The sequence below is a fragment of the Eschscholzia californica genome, unplaced genomic scaffold, assembly GCF_041429995.1.
Source record: "Eschscholzia californica isolate CP2 unplaced genomic scaffold, dmEscCali1.0.p SCAF_4, whole genome shotgun sequence".
Classification (NCBI taxonomy): Eukaryota; Viridiplantae; Streptophyta; class Magnoliopsida; order Ranunculales; family Papaveraceae; genus Eschscholzia; species Eschscholzia californica.
In genome coordinates this window covers 6,931,423-6,948,741 of record NW_028238461.1, presented here as the reverse complement: position 1 = coordinate 6,948,741, position 17,319 = coordinate 6,931,423, and the positions used below count along the sequence as shown (strand labels likewise).

The 17,319-nt window shown below is 35.1% G+C and overlaps 2 protein-coding genes across 9 annotated transcripts; one reads left to right on the top strand and one right to left on the bottom strand.

The window, feature by feature from the left end:
* Positions 1-776: 776 nt before the first annotated feature.
* LOC147542126 (uncharacterized) lies at positions 777-6,920 on the bottom strand. The gene is made up of 5 exons (XM_086637853.1): positions 6,534-6,920; positions 6,357-6,452; positions 1,577-1,716; positions 1,333-1,486; positions 777-1,233 (listed from the first exon to the last, which is right to left on the bottom strand). The coding sequence occupies exons 1-5, from the start codon at positions 6,870-6,872 to the stop codon at positions 1,066-1,068; spliced, it is 897 nt and encodes a 298-aa protein (XP_086493979.1). The 5' UTR covers positions 6,873-6,920; the 3' UTR covers positions 777-1,065.
* Positions 6,921-12,314: 5,394 nt separating this feature from the next.
* LOC147542125 (protein IQ-DOMAIN 9-like) lies at positions 12,315-17,141 on the top strand. 8 transcript variants are annotated; one of them, XM_086633146.1, is made up of 7 exons: positions 12,315-12,659; positions 12,782-12,945; positions 14,020-14,141; positions 14,516-14,629; positions 14,749-14,976; positions 15,431-15,544; positions 16,334-17,141. In XM_086633146.1, exons 3-7 carry the CDS (start codon positions 14,067-14,069, stop codon positions 16,703-16,705), a joined length of 903 nt encoding a protein of 300 aa, XP_086489272.1. In that variant the 5' UTR covers positions 12,315-12,659; positions 12,782-12,945; positions 14,020-14,066; the 3' UTR covers positions 16,706-17,141. The 8 variants fall into 8 exon arrangements, with proteins under 8 accessions (XP_086489272.1, XP_086489276.1, XP_086489271.1 ...); XM_086633150.1 differs by having other exon boundaries at positions 12,416-12,659; positions 14,041-14,141; XM_086633145.1 differs by having other exon boundaries at positions 12,426-12,659; positions 12,782-12,962.
* Positions 17,142-17,319: the final 178 nt, after the last annotated feature.

Genomic DNA, 17,319 nt, shown 5'->3' with positions numbered 1-17,319 from the left:
AAAGCCGCGGCCTTTTTGATTGACTATTTCTTTCATCTCTTGTTTCAAAAAGCCTATCTCAGTCGAGGGCGTAACTGGCGAGTTCCGAATCTGCTGAGATTGTGGGTGAAAGATGTTTTCACAAGAAAAGAGTGTTATTTCTGTTTTTGACAGATTAAATACTTTTCCCAAACCAGATGAAATAGTTGCATGCTAGAGTAGAGTACTGCATTAATTTTGAGACACTTTAATTTGAATTTAAACAAGCTGCGGGCCTTCCTTCCGCGGATGGCGATTAATTGGCCAATGTTCTGAAAGGGCGATTTGCCCTTTTGTCCAACAAAATCACAGTCAATGCCAATATCTTGAAATAATGTTCTCGAGCTCTGGCGCTGTCTTCTTCTGAACTTCAACTCATTTAGATTGAACAAACAAAAAGTTCAAAATTTTGAATCTGATAAATTAAAATATTATACTCCGTATTACTTTTTTTTTTGTTGAGATACTCCCTATTACTTAACATATCTTAATTCTGAATCTAGCTCCATCTATAATTTAATATATATTCATAATATTCTATACCATAAAAATATAGTTGTGTTGATAATTTTTCTTTTGTTAACTATTACAATTTTTTCCCCATTTGGTATAAAGCCTTTTTGGGTTGAAATCCAGGATCCCAAGTTGGCTTACACCTTAAAAATATGGCAGCTCCTAGAAGAAGCTTCTGAAAAAAAAAAAGTAAAGAATCTCAAACAATATGACTTTCAATCTTTCATTGAACTGTCAAACTCCTATTGAAAAGGAAAGAACTATCGACCCATTTATTAATTTTTAAACCGAAAAAAAAACTCATTTATTAATTCCTTACAATAAAGTTCATAGAACTACTCAAAAATTAGGAAATTATAGGTACTATAAAAATTAAAGCTATATGATTATTTAAAAAGATGGACTCTAATCTAGAAACAAAAGAATTGAAAGAATTACTAGTACAAAGGATTGTGGTAATTATTCACATCCTTTGAGTAGTACAACGGATTCGGGCCAGGCTCGCCTCGCATGGCCCCCCATTCACACCTTTCTTCATAGTCGTAAGGTGAGATCGATATCTGCCCCAACTTTGCTTCTTCCATTATCTGATTCCAAAGCTGAGTTCTCACTCTGATTTTCATTTTGAAGAAAGCAATCGTCGACTAGCTGATGTTGCTCAACCAACGCACTTGATCCAAACCATTGCTCTTCATTATACACCTTCACAATAACAAAAAATTATCGAAATCATTACTCAAGTCTTGAATTGTAATATGGGTAGGTGAAAAATTTAGCAAATCTTTGGTTGTTCAATCTTACAGGAATTTCTGGAAACAAGTTGTATTTCAGGAATTCTTGTCGATCAGGAGCTGGAAATGCGAATGGTTCCTCTCTGGTTCCCTTTTGCGGGAACTTATCGGTTGACCTCTCCTTTCTTTCCACAATAGTGGAAGCTAAATTTGAGGAGCCTCCTCTGAGAAACAAAGCAAATGAAAAGTTATATGAATCAAACAGATACTATATGATGAGCAAGATAACGAAACATAGTGAAATCTGTGCAAACCTGAGACTTCCATTTTCTCGTCCGAAGCTAAATCCACCATCATTCGAACAAGAAGATGATTTGTCGAAACTGCATACTGTAGGTACAAGTTCGGGAGGGTTATCCGACGAATAAGGCCATAGACTCTTACTAGCAACCATCTATACTAAAACAGGAACCAAATTAGACAATGAGAAACACTCTTAAGTCTGGAACACAATACCTGCTTGCCTAATTAGCATGAGTTGAAAGATCTATGAATCATTTGGAAATGGAATTGGAATGAAACTCGATTAGTTTTAGACTTTTTTTTTTTTGTAAAAAATAACTGTACGAACCGTAAGGAGGTGGAAAGATACTTGTTAGCAACCAATCAAATAGGCTGAACAATCACCAACATATCTCGTCCACCACCACCACCACCACCACCACCACCACCTAATGAGAGTTAGTACATAAAATAAATAAACATTGGTTAGGTACATAGGTGATAACAAATGTTAGTTTTCTTTGTTGAACAAAAATGTGCCTTCCCTTTCCACTTTCAAGAAAGAACTTCTGATTTAAGAAAAACAAACAAACAACATCTTTCTTTTTTCAAAGAAAAATGCGCAACAAAACATCCTAGATATCTTGATGAAATCAAAATAAGGTATTAAAACATCTCCAGACTTTATTTAAAAAATTGTATGGGCCACCAAAAAAAATTATTCTCCTTTTTTACAAAAAACAAAAAATATATCTAATGCAAAATTCAATTTGGGTCTTAAGATACTGTGACAACATTTAATTCTAAGACGTCTCCAGAAGAAACTCAATATTTCAGATTTCTCTTGAGAATCTCAATTGTCTACTTAACATTAAAAACAAAACTATCCGTATGGTGAATGACACCTAAGTCATTTTTATGTTTTAGAGTGTTGCATTGTAGATGTCTTCTGAATTGAGGATCTCAATAGTGCCATCTAGGAAAGAAAATCTCAAAGGAGACTTTTTTTTGAGAAATCGACTACGACCTACGGTAATCGTTACAAGACATTGATACATCATGAAGATGTGATAAGCACGATAACCGCCTAAGTTAAATTAATAATGAAAGAGGCCTAAATTCCAACAACATGAAAGAAGCCTAAAACCAGACGAACTTATTACATTATTTATATCTTTAATACCCAAATTCAATGACCATGGATTCCATCTCATCTGGGGATCGAACCTGGGACCTCCAGGACTTTGGAGTTTATGTCAACACTATCAACCACTCGGGCAACCAAGTGTTGACATCTCAGACGAGAGTTGACACATTGGACAATTGGAGTTTTTTTTAGTTTTGCACCTGAGATGTTCGTAGTACAAACTTATTTGGCAAACTGAATATTCGGATCATCATCATCACGCCAAGGAATCACCATGGAACATTGATAAAGATCTGAAATACAAAGCCCCAAAATAAGTAATCTCAATTCATTGAACCCTAAAATCACAAATTATATTCAGATCTAATGTTGTCTTGAGAGAAAGTTAGGGCAAGACAACAACTCGAATTATCCCTTGAAAATACCCTCAGAACGGCCTCAGACTTGAACCAGTCTGAGCGGCAAAACAAGGGCTCAGACTGGTCCGAAGCCGAACCCTTGTTTTGGCTCTCGGTCGGGCCGATCCGTGTCTTTTATACCCGGGTGCCCATAGGTATTAGGGGTCAAATGAGATTGACTAAGGTCAATCTCTTGTCACGAGTGCCATAAAATCTTAATTGACACTTAACAACTAAGGCTTTTTTTAGAGTGTTTGTAGTTTAGAGTTTTTCTTGAGTGTCTCATTGGATATAGGCTGATGCAATACTCTACAAACTTAAAATTTGCTTAAATGTTTTTTCAGACAGGTAGTTTTCTCATTGAGGTCCTCAAGATGTTGGGTTTTGGTGTCACCTAACATTTTAAGCGGAATCTCAAACATCTAACATGTTTAACACTAGCTATGCAAAACTAGAATAGCTTAGTAGATTACTTTAATCGTTTTTCTTTCGAAGTAAATTCGATGCCTTTATCCCGAAGTGAGAGCTTCAATCGTAGCTCCTCTACTTGAGACACCCGAGCAAGTTGACTTGATCTTCCTTCCTTAATGTCAGCTAGGATGTTAATGGAATGTTGAGAAGAAGAACTTTTCTTCTTTTACTAGATAGATAGAATTGTGAATTTTTTCTCTAAAACTCTGTCTACTTGATGTTGTAGAGATTGATTTTCTCTAAAGAAAATTACACACCTTTTCTGTTTTATGATGGTACTTATATGGAAAACCTTAAGTTACAATCATATTCAAACTAGGATTCAATTCAGACCATAGAAAAGATAAGAATCAGAAAACCATTTTTGAGTAGGAGTCCGTATGAGAGTTTAGTCCCATCTGGACTCCTTTATTCTGGCCGGCCAGGGCAACCCTTTAATGGGTTGGGCCTGGCCGCCCCACTAATGTGGCCGGTCATCACATGGTCGGGCCATTATCTTTTAGTCTGGACCTTCTTTCGGGCTTGGTTCTTCCTATCTTTGTTCTGACTCTTTCGAGCTCTTTTTGGATATATTAAACTGATCTAATCCATCTATTTGCCTAGTTCCTTCTAGTCAATTATATCTGATCAAGTCACCACTCTTTGGTGTAACCCGTTGTAGGATCCGATCTATGTTAGCTGTGAGTGATCCGACGATCGTAGTTGGCTTCTAGCTAAGCATTACGATCCCTAATTCGACCAGACTAGACGATCTTCTCGATAACGCCATCATAATCCTATTTGACAAATTGAGCGCATTGTCATCTTGATCGAAGGGCACTCCTTCAAGAAGGACATTTTCTTCAGACAGAAATGATATATCCTCCACAAGAGGCCTCTCAATATCGAGTATCTTTTTGAGATATCTCAGAATTTGTTGCCACATCATCTTAAGACCCAAGTTAAGTTTTGCATTTGAGATAATTTTTTTAAGTTTCTAAATATCTTAGGTGGCACCTAGATTTTTTGAAATTGAGTCCTGTATTTGAGATGTTTTAAACTAAACCTCTCTCCCCTTTTCCTCTCTCATTCTAGTCAACTTCTGAGGAAAAGATTTCTATTTATTTATTTACGAAGGTTTTTTTATAATCTCAACCGAGGGAGATAAGTTTCGAAAGCATAATCTTAACCATTGAATATAAGTTTGGGAGTAATAATCTCAACCTTTAGCGATAAGTTTGGGAGATGTAATCTTAGTCATTGAAGAATAGGGTATATTCTAAGGTGTTGTTTGACAACACTAAAATAACTTACTTTTTTTTCTTATTCAGGTTGAAAAGTAAAAAGTTAGTTTGGTAATGCAAAACTCACCAATTTCACTTAAGTTAAAATTTGACTTTCTTTTAATGTTCATATTTTTAGCTTTTGAGTTCAAAGTGAAGTAACTTATGTTCAACATATGCACGAATTTTACTTTTTTCTTTGTGTATCTCTGCTCCACTACCACAACTAAACTTCCACCATACCATTGTACCTCCACAACAACCATTGTACCTCCACCACCACCATACCTCAACCACCACCACCACCACCACCACCACCACCACCACCACTCTTAAGACGGAGATTTGAAGACCTTTTTTGGGTTTTAAAAGTTTTAGACGAAGATCTTCAGATCTCCGTCTTGAGAGTTATAGATACAAAACTAGCTAAGACTAAACTAAATACTTAATTTTGTTGATCAAACTTGATGAACTAAACACCCACTAAAACCCTTTTATATAGCATTAGGGGTTTCCTAAACCTAAACAAACTCTAAATAACAACTTCTAGTAAATAAAATACTAGTTTCTTAAACCCAATCAAATTCTAATAACAACTTCTAAATAAATAAAATACTAGAATCCTAAACTTCTTAAGTTTCTTAAAAATATAAAACTGTTAAAACTAATAATTCTCTGCTAAAAAAAATAGGAAACTACTAAAATAACTTGATTTGATGAAATTTAAGATTTTCAGAAGATCTCCCGGCATCACTCTATCACCGTACCTCCACCACCGTACTTCCCCGCCATCACCATACCTCCATCACCACCACAATCGTACCTCCACCACCACTATCCTTATACCTCCACCACCACCACCAAAACCATCGTACCTCCAACACCAGCACCACGACCACCATCATACCTCGCCATCATCATACATGCACCACCACCAAACCCCATAACCATACATTCAATGCACTGTCACTATCACCATTACCGCCAGTTTCACCACCACTTCTTAAACAAGAGTAATCGTGGAAATCATAATGGAATTCAATTATGATCAACTACGTCTATGGGAAAAATAAAAATAAAAACAAAAATAGAAAAGTAAATTGGATTACCAAACTAAGCTTTTGACTTTTTCACTTGTAACTAAGTTTTATATCTAATATACTTCTTATAACTTTTTTACTTCTTTAAAAGCAAAAGTAATTCTAATACAATCAAAAGTACTTATATTTTTGGTTACCAAACCTCACCTAAAAAAGTTACCCTCCTCTCTTATTTTATAGATTTAATTTATTATCATAGTTATTTTCTTCACTTTGATAGTATGTGATGTATTTTCTTTTCTTTGCTTTACTTTTGTAAAATCAATATTGATGGAGGTGGTAATGGTGGATTGAAAAAAAATTGAGAATATGCCCAAAAGAGAAAGAGAAAAAAAACCATTCATGGAATTTAAATAAAATGATAATCAACACTAAATAAAAGGCATCTCAACAAAAAAAACACTAAATAAAAGGCAGGAAACAAACCAACTTACCTTCTCTTCCTCATCCCACATTTCATAACATTGGATTGAAGGGGGCTCGATCTGAAAATCTAGCCAAGTTGCAGATGGTGAAGATGAGTTATTTACCTGCAGATTTCATGTTATTAAGAGAGAGACAGAAAGATACATATATATATAGAGAGAGAGAGAGAAAATATAATAGTTTACCATTGAAGAATGTTGTGTTTGTTTTTTTTCCTGCATGAGAGAAGTGATCAATGTTGTGTTGTAACAAGAATCAATATAAAGAGGTGGTGGAGGTTGAGGAGGTGGTGGTGGTGGATTGAATTTATCATAAACACAAACTGGAAGTTGTGGTTCATACAAAGAACTTGATAAGTAGGAAACATTAAGATCAGGAAGAGGGTTTGAAGAGGAAGAAGAAACTTTCCTCTGTTCTTCTAATCTAATCTTTTCAAGTGTAGCAACACCAGGTCCTCTTTGTGGATTTTTTTTCTGCCTCAATCTTTTAGAAAATCTACTCAAGCATTCGTCTTCTTCAACCATGGAAAAACCCTACTTTTTAGAAAGTTTTGGAAAGATCAGATTAACAACGAAAAGAAATAGTAACGACTTATTTATAAACAAACTCTAAAGGGTTTTTCTAAAGACGCCTCGAAAATTTCTATTCGTGCCCCACTACTTTTTGTGACCCGTACGATCTGGGAAAGGCGCTCCGAGCGTCCCTTCCCCTCTTTGTGCTCTAAGTTTTCTTCTTTGTGTCTTATCTCCTCCTTGTGATTTCTTATTCTTCTTCCTAATTTCTTCTCAAAATGTTCCAGTTTCTAAGTAAAAAACTATGAAGGTGGAGAGAAACGAAAAAACTGGTTCTCTAAAGATGGAGTCTCAAATTTGAAACTCTAATAACTCAGGAAATGGTCACGGGAGAAGGTTAGATATGAAAATGTTTCAAAATCCGACACTAAAGTGGAGAAAAAGGTCGAAAATAATGAGGTGAATGTCGAAAAGACTGTAAAAGACGAGAAGTCCAATGAAAGTAGAAGAAAGAAGATAAGTCCCAAACTATGACCTTCAAGATCAAGGCCTTGCTTTGGCTCTCGGGCCAATCACTCTGAAAAGGGTGCCTATAGATGTTGGAGGCAAACGGTTCTTGGGTCACGAATACCAATAAGGGGCGGTTGTACCGCTTCAATTTTAGGTCCAATTTGCCGGCGTTACTAACTCCCTATTTTGTCTTGGGACACTACTTTTCATTTTGGGCCCAAAACTAACCACTCTCGTAAACTTCTATATAAATGAAAAACCCAAAAATCTACACCCTAATAAGAAAAAAACCCACTAAAAAATAATAATGTCAAAAAAACCCATTTTTTGAACATTTTTCAAAATGTTCACTATATATGTAATTATGTTGTTAACAAGACAACATATTTTTTTCATAATTCCATTTTTACCCTTATATGTTGACAACATATATCATTGTGTTGTTATAAAATGTTGACAATATCTATAATAATGTCCCGACTTATTATAAAATGTTGGCGTCATATATAACGTTCTTAACAACATATATAATGTATTAGTCAAAATATTATTTGTTCGTTAACGGATTTGTTAAATACAAAGGATAATATGCATAACATTTTAATTTTTGTAAAGGACAAATAAATAAATGCTTTAGTCTTTATATTTATGTCGAAGGCAAAACAAAAAATGCCGAAACCATTTATTTTTTCACAAGACAAATCGAAAAATGTTGTAGCCAAAATGTTTGTGTTAGTTTGTCTATGTAAAATGCAAAAGAAAAAAATGCGAAATATTTTGGCAAAACAATGTCTAAGCAAGAACAAATTTGTTCAAAAATTTACAAATTGTTGAGACAAACTAAGATTTGTTCATAAATTTACAAAATTGTCGAGAGAAAACCAAAGATTGTTCAGAAATGTTCAAATTTTTTTTGACGTTGATTTGGGCGGAAAATTTCATTTTGGAGGGTAAAATTGTATTTTTACCTACTGGGTTTTTTCCTCATTATTATTTAGTATTGGGCCTGATTCTCTTGAATGGATTTGCCTCCATTTTTTTGTTAAAACTTTATTATTAGGTCCAAAATTGGGGTTCAAATAGGACCTAAGATCCACCTATGATCCAAAAACCAAACCTAGTCCAAATTAATTTTCATAATCCACATCAAGTCCAATACAATTAATTTTCATAATCCACATCAAGTCCAATACAAGTTCTTTATGCTCCAAAATTGGATCCGTATGCAGCTAATATTCTCTCTTATTCCCACTCTAACCCTCTATACATAGTGCATCACTTTAGAAATGCATCACTTTAGAAAACTAAAAAGTTTCTGAAAGATCCAATCTTCTTATGAGATGTCTTTTTTTCACTTTTAGACTTAATACGTTCTCAACAAAGTTAAAAAGTTTACACAAACTTTTTTGTTCAAAGATAATAAAAATTACAATTTTAGATCTATTTCTCAGCTCGTCTCTCTAAGTATTATGTTGTATAGCAGATATTGATTTTCAACAAATAAATTGAATCTTGGGTTAAGAACTTTAAAATTTACATTTTGTATGATGTTAATACATTGACCAACCTTGAAAATGCTTTATTTATTTTTATAAATGTTACCACTAAATCCCACATTTTGTGCAGTCCAGATATTTCTAGTCCATAGCCTTGGAAGAATTGATTGATCTGTTTAGAGAGAAACACATAAACCCAAACCATAACTAAGTACCATCATGCCCTGGAATAATTCGAATCCGGAACATGTTTTGGTGAGAGGAGTTTGGTCTCTGAATCTTGCATACGAAATCGATTTGATCCAGAAGGTGATTGATCTATTCCCTTTCGTTTCGATGGATACTCAGGTTCCTGGAATCGTTTACCGGGCGGACGTCGAAGATACCGACAAACTTTATCTTCGTCTCCAAAAACCTCCCGATCATTACAAGATTTACAAGTTGAATGTAGATTGTCTGAAATCCATTCAAGTTAGTTTCACAATTACTGCTTCAGAAGGAAATCTTCCAGTTCTAGGTACAGAAAATCAGTTCATTTGGGTATTCACTGTGAGTCATTTCGTGGTGAAAAAAGAAACAAAGAAGAAGGAATTAACTCATTGAGACTTGTTGAGTTAGTTATGTCTTCTAGACTTCTCTCTGTATCTCTTCCACTTTCGTCTTCGCAGTCGGTGAAGATCACCAATGGTATTGGGAAGACGTCATTCTTGTCAATCGGTTTGTCCTCTAACATCGAAGATCTGTGTTCATAGAATAATCACATGACGGGAATTGACGACATTAGGTGTTATACGTGGTGTGTTCCATGGCGGTGATGTCGGCGGTTTTCCGGTGACGGCGGCGGTTTTCCGGTGACGTCGACGGTGGTTCTTTTCGATTCTTCCTGTTATTTGTTGACCTTTTATGGTCCTTTCATCCGTGATCTTTAGGATCCTTTCATTTTTCGATCTTTAGGGTCATTTTATTGAGTCGGTGTCTAGTCCCATTTCTTTCTCTTCATGAGGCACTTTGCATTTAAATAGATGTAACTCTCATGAATTTTTCAGAGGAGAGAAATAATTATGATCATCCATGTAACGTTGTGATTCAATCACTTATGAATGAAAATTGTTTCGCGTGGTTTCGAAAAAAAAAATTACTTTTTTCACGAGGGAAATTGGAACATGTATTGTAATATATGGTATTTGTTTGGGTTTGTCAAATGCAAGAAAAAATATATTGGAAATCAACAAATACCTAATTATCCACTCCAATTTGAGTTACGCATAAACTTCATTAGACATTTTTCCTATTTGGTGGAAGAACATTTCATGTTGATTTTTTACACTATTTTGCTTTCATATCTCTTGTCTTTTTTGCATTTTCTAATTTAGTTCCGAGAATAACTGTAATTCTTTTTATAAAGTGGTAGATCCAAGAGCTTAACTTTCAATGGTGTTTGTTCTAGCCATTGGTTGCTTTGGGTTATACGAAAACGAATAGGCACATTATATTGGTGTAAGTTACTTAAGCCACTTTGAAATTTATATACTACATATAGTTGTTAGTTGATCCCAAATAATATATGATGAGTCGATTTGCTTCTTTTCTCAGGCAAGAGCGAAATGTTTGTAGGTAAGACGAAGAAGAAGATAACAAGAGGATACCCAAATGCTGATAAATCAACACACTTACATGAGTGAAGAACAAAAGGTTTCATTGTCAGGAGTCCATAAAAATTCAGACATTATTAAAGTTAGCGAGAGTAAACTGTGTTACGTACAACGAAACATGAATGATGAGAATAAATATGAATCTTTTTCAAGACAAATTTGAAATTGTTATTTATTCTGAAAATTATTGAAGGCATTTCTAGTTTGTTTTTTTCGATATGAATTGTTTGAAAGTAAACTATTGTTGCCAACAACATTAAACTTTTATTTAACAATAACACTAAAGGAGAATTAACACTTTCTTCTTATAAATTTTTTGTATATTTGTATTTTAGACTAGATATTTTTTTAGACCATTTCTTTTTTCAAAGATAACAAAAATGTGGAAACTCAAATATATTTATTCAGTTTATTTCTATACAAAAATATGTTTTTCAGTAGATCAAGATTTTCAAGACAAATTTCGCGTTAAGCAATTTTGGATTTGCATGTGTACGATGTCAATGTAGAACATATTTATTTGCTGAAAATGTCTTGAATATGGGTTGATATCTAGCCCTGTTTACGATCTGCCAACCCGCTTACAAGGCAATGGCAATTGTCTGCCAAAATCGAATCGACTTAGAATTTTGGACCCATTAGCAAGTCTGATTTTCGAAGCAGAGCTAGTATGCAAGGCAGAGCTGGTATGCGAAGCAGGACTCAAAGACAAGGCTCTGCGTTATGTCGGTAATTACTGTTAGCGGTATCCATTTGTACTTCAAATTTAGTAAGAGAGAGTCGATGAGGCGGAGCGTCAGTGGGATTAGGGTTTTAGTGACTATATACACTAAAACCCTAAAGATGTCTGTTAAGGAATTCTGACGAATCTCTTGTGTAACTTGTTTTCTTATCATAGTGGAAATCATCGCGTCATTGTCGCGGGGAGTAGGTCTCACAAACCGAACTATGTAGATCTCTTGTATTTTGTGTGATTGTTTTTTTATTGTTTTTCTTGGATTACTTGATTCCGTCATAACAATAACCTGTAGAGATCGAGTTTCGACCACTCTACGAGCCACAACATATTCCAAGAGCTCCTCTTGGTGGGCAGTGAATGAAAAATAAAGAGATAATGATAGAAATGAAGATTGAGAAGACAAAAACAACAAGGACTAAAACAAAGATAAAGAAAAAATAAGACAAAAAATAATTAGAAAGTTAAAATCTAGATTATAGTCTATCCTTAAAAATAACTAGGTTTCCGCCGCGTCCACCAAACGTTGCAGATCCCTCTTGGCTAACGACGACATATTATATATTTTTTTATTTACTTCAAAGGGAGAAGATGAAGATATTGTTAATGTTTTCCATGAAGGAAGAAAAAGAAATAATGAGAATTAAAAAGGGTCGGTGTTATGGGAAAATAAAGAAACTTTTCGTGGTGTGAAGTTTTGGGTGGAAACAAAAAAAATTAGAACTTTTTGTTTCTCCAAACAACCAAATCTTTATACTTTTCAGCTTCTTCTTCCTTTCACCTGCCACCACCATCTCAGACGACTTCCACCATTTCCGACAACATTTTTTTTTTCTCCTCTCCATCTTTGACGAAGGGAGGAGGCCCTTCGCCGGAGCTCTGGTTTCCAGGCGAACTCCTCCCTTCACTGGAGACAGAGAGAAGAAAGAGAGAAAAAAGAGAAGAAAGAGAAACAAAAGAGAGAGAGGCAGAAGAGAAAGAAGATGATGAAGTCGCCGCCCGTCGCCGACGACTTTCTGCTGACGACTTATGAGGTGCGTTTGGTTCGAGTTCTTTTTGATTTTCCACTGTCTTCTTCTGAAACTTTTCTGCTTTCCGCAAAACGGTGGCTTAAAAAAGGTAAGGGAGAAAAGGTAAGGAAGAAGAAATATGAATGGATATATAAATCGTCAGAGAGAAAAGCAGGGAGAATGTGAGAGTAGTTATTGTGGGGAGATTGCAATCGATTTTGACACTATGTTCTTTTAGAGAGAAGAAGTTCAAGTGTTAGAAGGTCTTGACTAGTTTTCCCTACCTATTTGGTGGGCTCACCTCACTTCAAAGCTATTTTCTGATAAGGAGGTAACAAGGATCCAGGAAGTACCTTACCCACCAAAGACAGATAATCCATTCTACCCACCTCAAAGTAAATCAATAATTTATGAAACAAAGAATTTAATTTTGTTCTTGAGGTAGGGATGTTTTGCTTACTTTTTTTTTTGATGAAATGGGATGTTTTGCTTACTTGATATGTTCATATTTGTTCAGCTGTCCTTATTGTGTGCGGCCACTGGGGGGGTCTCAAAATTAAAAAATGAGTTGGGGCGTCGGTTCAGTGAGCCCTCTCTAGCTTTCCTTCTCTCTTCCTATTTCTACTACAACCACTGCACCAAAAATCTCAAATACCCACCTCCCATAACTCCTTTGATCATGTAAAGCTTCTTCTCCTGTATGTGATTATCTTCTAATTTCTTGCATTTTTGTTTGCTTTCATTGTTTTAGGGTTGTTTTGTTCTGTTTTTTTTATGTGTGTATCATACCCATGTTTGAATTCGATGGATGAGAGGTGGGCAGATATATGGGTGGTACTAAATCAATAGGATAAACATATAGAGGGGTGAATACATTTGAACACAATTTCATTTATCTTCTGTTCTTATTTAGTTGATAAAACTTTCTCTTGCTCTACTGTTGTGATTACCTTACTGATATGGTGGTTACTGTTGAAATCAGTATGATTATGTAACCCCCAAATTAGATTTGTTAGAGTGATAAACTGATTCTGCTTCTCTAGTCATTATATCAAATACCCATTTTGCTCCAATTCAACATTACCACAACCTAAGTTTGGTAAGGAAAAAAACTATGAAAATCTGTTTTAACCTTAGATATATGGGACTTGATTAATTACAGAATTTCAAGTTTTAACTATAGTAACATGTACCATGTGCATATCACTACCGGACACTAGAACGAGGTCTCGGCTACAACATATGGAAAAGCCTAGTACAGGCAGACGGGCTAACCATTGTTCATTTTTTACGTAAGTTTTTTTTACTTGTGGGCTAACCATTGTTTCACTCTTCACAATATACGTTAGCTAGATTGGTATTTTATGGTCTAACAACGATATATGCAAGTTCACGCTGGTTGTTCATAGAAAATGTCATGTAATACCTACTGAATTTACCAGAATATCTGGAAAGAGAATCCGAGTATCACCGCGAGAAATACTGATATAGAACATGGAACATAGAAGGTGTTAACCATTTGTCTTTGTAGCCATGGCCGTCATGAATCAATATGTATACAATGCGTCTGCTTATCCATTTGTTTGTTTCCCTTCAATTTTATATTTCTTATTTCTTGTCGCATGATTGCCTAAATGCTTCCATTTAGTTCTTGATTTTGCATTTAATTTCTCCGCGTTTTCAATTTTACCTTTCTTGTCCTCTCTGCTTGTAGTTAAAGAAAAGTGTTATAATCGTGGAAGGGACTCTTTTTAGGATTATGTTGTGTGTATGAAGGCATTCAAGAACAAGTATTGGAAGGAATGGGCTCTCGGAACTGGTTTAAAACAATATTTCGCCTAAAGAAATCGAAGGAAGAGAAATCCAAACAAGCAAAGGTATATAAACAGTTTAATGATTAGGTTGTGTCTGTTTCTTTAGTAATCTAAAATTGAATCATGATTGTCTTTGGAGCAATTTAGTTGTTTAACGTAAGCTTTTAAGTAAGATCTTAAATATTATCATTTACTCTCTGTGAATTTGAATCTGAATTAAATCCGACATACACAGTCTGAATGGTTCGTAAGCAATCACATATATTACACTATAGCTAATTGTCATAAACCTATTTGAAGAATATTTATTTTTTAACTTCATAATTTTCCAGTTTATCATTAATATCTTCTATCATTATTAACGATTAGCTTATGGATTTTAGTATTTCCTTTCTCTTTTTTCGTTTTTAATCATTTCATTCTTTCCATGAAAACAGAAATATGCTATTAAAGAAAATGGACTTAACCGCAAAGGAAATCCTAGATTTCTGGACCTACCCGTCGAGGATATAGCAGTAATTCGAATCCAAACTGCATTCCGGGGGTATATGGTATTACTTTGAGATTTTTGTCAGTCTTGTCTGATCTCTTGGCTACCGCTTTCGGTTGACTCTTGTCTTTTGCAGTTTCCTAACTTGGTTAATTGGATGTATAATTCAACATTTCTCAGGCAAGAAAATTTTTACGGCGAATGAGAAAAGTAGTAAAATTCAAGGCTCTGACAGATGGCTATACCGTCAAAAAGCAAGCATCAACAACTTTGAACTATCTCCACACATGGAGCAAAATACAGACTGAGATTAGAGCTCGTCGAGTGCATATGGTGACTGAGGGTCGTATTAGACAAAAGAAACTAGCTAATCAATTGAAACTTGATTCGAAGCTTCATGAGCTGGAGGTATCACTGACTTCTGTCCCATTTAGAGTGCCAAGGGAACCGTAGTTGCAGATAGTATTCGACTAATAGTCCTTATCAGTCACTATATGCTAATTTTTATATATATGGTCCATGGATGCATCATAAGATACATCATTTAGGCGGTGTCTGTTTTTTATTTAATCTGAAATGGATTAATATCTATGTGTATTTGTAGCTGAAAACTTGTGCATTTAAGATGTCGACTTGTTTTAAGAACTAACTCAATTAAAAAGATACATGAATAAAAAAAAATTATTTACACACAAAATTTTTTCAGAATCAAATTTTAGTTTTTGGAAAACAAACACTATCTTCGTCAAATAAGATCAGGCTGAAATTCCTCTTCTTATCTGGGAAATTGAGTACAGAATTATGGCTTTACCAGTTTATACTTTTCAATCTTTATATCACTCGCGTTCTGACTCATCAACAGGAGGAGTGGTGTGGTGGTTCCGATTCTCTGGAAGAAATTCTTGCTAGGATACAACAGAGAGAAGATGCTGCAGTTAAGCGTGAAAGGGCCATGGCATATGCATTTTCTCATCAGGTACATTTAGTAATTTTCTTCTCTTTGGTACCCATTTGCTGTGAAAACAATAAATAAGACGGCTAGAAAACGATAATTAACTAGTATCCTATTAGGAAAAGAGATCCTCCATTTGTCAATCCATGGAACATCTTTTGACCCTCTCAACAACATAACTAGGTACAAGTTTTCGATTTAGGCCTGCACACAACTAGAGTAGAGTAGCCCTGTTGAAAACGATATATCTGCCAGAACATCAGTAAAGAAGATAAGTTACATCCAGTGTTTCAGAAATGGGGATTATAATGGCCGTTTTCTTAGTGACACTTTCCCATCTTGTTGGTTTTACCTTTTTCAAAAGAAAAAGAAGTCCATTATTTGCCAAATCCTCTTTATTAATGTTATAGTGAACGTTTTCCCACTATAACCTAATCCCAACAAAAATACTCCATTTTGACCAAAAAACAGTTGAAATCTGTTTTTTCTCATTATAACCGTAACAACCATGGTATCAGAGCTACGCCTATAAGTAATAGGTTTAAAAGTGTGCTCCACGTCACCCAAAAAGGAAAGAAAATACGTGTTAGGATCAAAGAGCGCCACATGTGAGGGGGCGTGTGAGAATAGTTCCACATGGGAGAAGAGTGATCTAGTAACCAAGAATATTTTGTCTAGGTCCTCCTCACTCATTACCAGTTGGATGACGACAAACTTAACAAACTACTACATCACTGTTCTACTGCTTCTTAAGATTATGGTTATATTATACCAAATCAGCAAATATCACAATGTGAAGTTTGTTATTTGCAGTGGAGGGCCAACTCTAATCCGAACCAGCGACTTATACCGTTTGAAGCTGCCTGGGGTTGGAGCTGGGTGGAACGCTGGATTGCTGCTCGGCCATGGGAGAGTAGGGTTCCTGAGAAGTCAAATAGCCCAAAGGAAGATCAAAATAAGCATGTGAGTAAGGTCCGTAAACGTACAAGCCCAACAACAAGGAAAATATCCTTCTCGGCTAAACCCAGTTTGACAAACAGAAAGGGAACTACGAAGGTGGAAAAGCTGTCCAAACCAAATGCAGAGAAACCGGTTATTATCACAGACATAAACGTAGTAAGCTTATCTCCTCCGAAAACTGAAAAAACAAACATCAATCAAGAAGAAATAGTAGAATACTTGTGAACAAATTTTAAATATCAATTATAAGGTGTTTTTTTATATTGATTCTCCGTCATTTGCTGATAAGTCATAAGTCAGTCATTATTCACTGGTGTTATAAGTTTTCTTGCATGTCGGGTGGTTTGCAGTTGATATTATCCGCTATGAAAGTTGTACAATATACAGATTAACGGATCCAACTCTGTTAAAAACGAGCTTTTATCTACCTTGTAAATAGAGTTACCAAGTAATTTCGTGTGCTAAACGGTTGTAAGCGGTGTATCACTGTCATTCAATGATGTAATCATAGAAGAAACTAACAGCTCTGATTTTTGTATTTCTTAATGTTTCTTCTAAAGACATATTGATGTGTTTGTGTGAATGCTGTTGAGGTTGACAATGTGTTGGTGTTTGAAGCGCATGTATTGATTATTATTTTTGTATTAATGGATGTTGAAGATATGTGGACTCCTATTATTTATTTAATTATTATTTTTGTATTAATGGTTGCTGAAGATATGTCGACTCCTATTACATGTTTATTCTTTTTCCTTTGAGCTGAACATTTGTTCCCCAGTGAATCAAATGAAACACCAAGAGAGAGAGAGAGAGAGAGAGAGAGAGAGAGAATTCGTGAT

Bases quoted from the DNA above. Each gene is read 5' to 3' on its own strand.
- LOC147542126 (XM_086637853.1), bottom strand. From the start codon at position 6,872: ATGGTTGAAGAAGACGAATGCTTGAGTAGATTTTCTAAAAGATTGAGG. The intron at 6,453-6,533 runs GTAAACTATTAT...TGAAATCTGCAG, and splicing joins AAACACAACATTCTTCAATG to GTAAATAACTCATCTTCACC. The intron at 1,234-1,332 runs GTAAGATTGAAC...GTTATTGTGAAG, and splicing joins ACTTGTTTCCAGAAATTCCT to GTGTATAATGAAGAGCAATG.
- LOC147542125 (XM_086633146.1), top strand. From the start codon at position 14,067: ATGGGCTCTCGGAACTGGTTTAAAACAATATTTCGCCTAAAGAAATCG. The intron at 14,630-14,748 runs GTATTACTTTGA...AACATTTCTCAG, and splicing joins CTGCATTCCGGGGGTATATG to GCAAGAAAATTTTTACGGCG. The intron at 14,977-15,430 runs GTATCACTGACT...ACTCATCAACAG, and splicing joins CGAAGCTTCATGAGCTGGAG to GAGGAGTGGTGTGGTGGTTC.